The 2,420-nt window shown below is 62.9% G+C and overlaps 1 protein-coding gene across 1 annotated transcript in view; it reads left to right on the top strand.

Moving 5' to 3' along the window:
- The window catches only part of SMG5 (SMG5 nonsense mediated mRNA decay factor), a gene marked incomplete at both ends in the record, with an annotated part of 20,230 nt that extends 19,224 nt beyond the window's left edge, over positions 1-1,006 (top strand). Inside the window, one exon of the mRNA XM_079547568.1 lies at positions 919-1,006. Within this exon, the coding sequence (XP_079403694.1) occupies positions 919-1,006 (88 nt within the window). The remainder of the gene's footprint in view (positions 1-918) is intronic.
- Between the last annotated feature and the right edge of the window lie 1,414 nt (positions 1,007-2,420).

The following is a 2,420-nucleotide window of genomic DNA, read 5'->3' as shown; positions in this document are numbered from 1 at the left end:
CCCTATGGGCGCTGCGTGCGGGGTGTTGGGGGGGGGGGGTTGAGGATTGATTGGCAAGAGCAGCTTTAGGGTGAAGCGAGCGGTGCAGCTCCGCTGCCTTGGCCGGCTGCCGCCGTGGGGCTGACAGCTGCGATTGTTTGTTCCCGCGGCCCCTCCTGGGGGTGGTGGGGGTGGTGAGGGGGGTCCCGCGTCGCCGCCGCCGTTGGACAGCGGCCCGAACCCGGCGGCGCCCCCGCCGCGGAGCGCTGCGTGGCTCGGGGTGGCCCGAAGCGGCCGCTGCCCGACCGTCTCCTCGCTTTCCCCGGCTCGTTCCTCGGCTTCGTTCTGGCGTTTTATTTCGTGTTTCGTTTTATTATTGCGTTTTAAATTTTCACCTCGCGCAGCCAGCGCTTCCCTCCTCGTCTTTTCCCCGCCGCTCCGAGGGGCCCTTCCTCCCTTCTCCCTTCCTCCCTTCTCCCCCGGTTGCTGCCAATCCCCGCAGCCCCCTCCCTCCCGGCCAGCCCCACAGCTGCGCCCCCCCCCCTTCCCCCTTCCCTCCACTCCCCCCCAATCGACCCGCGTGGCTTTTCGTGCTGCCCATTCTCCGACACCCAGGGGACGGGGCTGTCCCACCCCCAGCACGCTGCCACCCGCCCGCTCCCCTCCTCCAGGCAAGGAGCAGCACTTCGGGTGCAGGTAAGCTCCGTTCTCAACATATCCTTGCCTTCCTTGCTGCCCACAGCCTCACCCCGGGGGTACCCTGGGGAGCACTCCCCCCTCCCCCCATTGGGAGCTTCTGAAGGTCATGGACCTCTGGGAGCGCCTGGCGGCTCTCCCTCCCCTCCCTGTGCCCTTCAGCTCCTGCAGTTGTCGCGCTTTCACCGGGGCTGAGGCATCCCACACTTGTGCCGGCTTCAAGCAGGTGCTCTGTGTCCCCAGGGTGGCTCTACTCGGGGAACACGGGGCTCCAATTTCGGTGGCACCGCCGGCACGGGTGCAGAAGGACGCAGTGATTGAGTGGGGTTGAGGCATTTTGGGGCACGGCGCTCGTGGGTTCTGCCCCGAGGCGCAAGCTTGGTCTGGCTTGGGCTCTCGGTGAGCTGGGCTTTGTCACTGTGTGACCTTGGGACGAGCCCTTGGTGCTGTGCTGGGGTCGGTGTCCCCTCCTCGCTGCTGGCTGTGTCCCAGCGTCGGGCAGGGTGGGGACGTGCGGTGCCGGCGTGGCCTAAAGGGGGCTCTGCCAAGTGAAACAAGTGGGGTCTGATTCTCATTTGCGCCCCGGCCCCTTTTCCTGCAACTCTGGCGATGTAAAGGAGCCTAAATATGGTCATAAAGCACAGCCACACCGAGGTCCCTCCGTGCTGCCGGGGCCGCGTAAAAGCATCTTTGTGCAAAGGAGAACAAAGCCCAAAGTATCGGACGGGGAGCGGGAGTTGGACCTGGCATCCTCAGCCAGCTGTGGTCCCCAGGGCACGTGGGGATAATGCTGCCAGTGCTCACCTGGGGCTGTGGGATGGCACGGGACAGCTGTGCCACCAGCATGGCCCTTTGCAACCTATTTAAACCTGCAAGCGAGCAGCGCTGGGAAGTTTGCTCTTTTCTGGCTTGCTCTCCGGCTACACCCACGGGCTGTAGGGACCTGATGCACGATGCCACCCATGTCCCATAGTTTTGCTGTGACGTTTTATGCTGCCCTGTATCCGGGAGGAAGGGGCTGCGTGCTGCCCACCTCCAAATAGGACGTGGCGATGCTGCGCAGCACTCAGGGCATCCCTTAAGCCCCCACCGTACCCGAGATGCGCCGAGCTGACGTGAATGCCCCGAGTGCACAGGCTGTGCTGGACTTCCCCATCTGCAACCAGAGCTAAAAATACCCCCATGCCTCACCCCAGTGCTGTCCCATCTGCAGGCTCTCCAGCCCCAGGGACTCCTGTGGCTGTTTTGCAGTTCCTAGGGGCTGAGCTGGCCGTGGCACAGAGGTGATGGGGTGGCAGGTGATGGCCCTGCCCTGAGCAGCGCATGGCTGCAGTGAGTCACTGCAGGGCAAGGATAACGACTGGGTGCCATAGCTTGGGTCGGTACCCTGTGCCTCCCTGTTCCCAAGGGGGCTCGTTCCCCTCGTGCCCCACAGTTTTGCTCTCATCCTCCTCGTGCTGCGCCTCTCAGCTTTCCTTACCTTTTTTTTTCCTTCTCGTTAGCAAAACTTTCAATCGAGGGCTGAAATTTGTTCATCATTTGGTTTGATGGGAGCTCAGGCAGCGCCGGAAGGACCTCGAGGTTCTCCCTGCGCCTCGGCTGAGCAGCAGTTTGCTTTTGCTTTCAAGATGGATCAAGCCGCCTGCCTGCCGGCAACCGCTGCCTTCGCAGAGCTGTCGCTTTTCATCTCGCACTTTGCCTCTGTTTGCTCACAGTTTTTCTCTCGTTTCTCCTTTCTCCTGCCC

Source organism: Tetrao urogallus, assembly GCF_951394365.1.
Source record: "Tetrao urogallus genome assembly, chromosome: 28".
Lineage (NCBI taxonomy): Eukaryota > Metazoa > Chordata > Aves > Galliformes > Phasianidae > Tetrao > Tetrao urogallus.
This window is presented reverse-complemented; position numbering and strand designations above follow the sequence as displayed.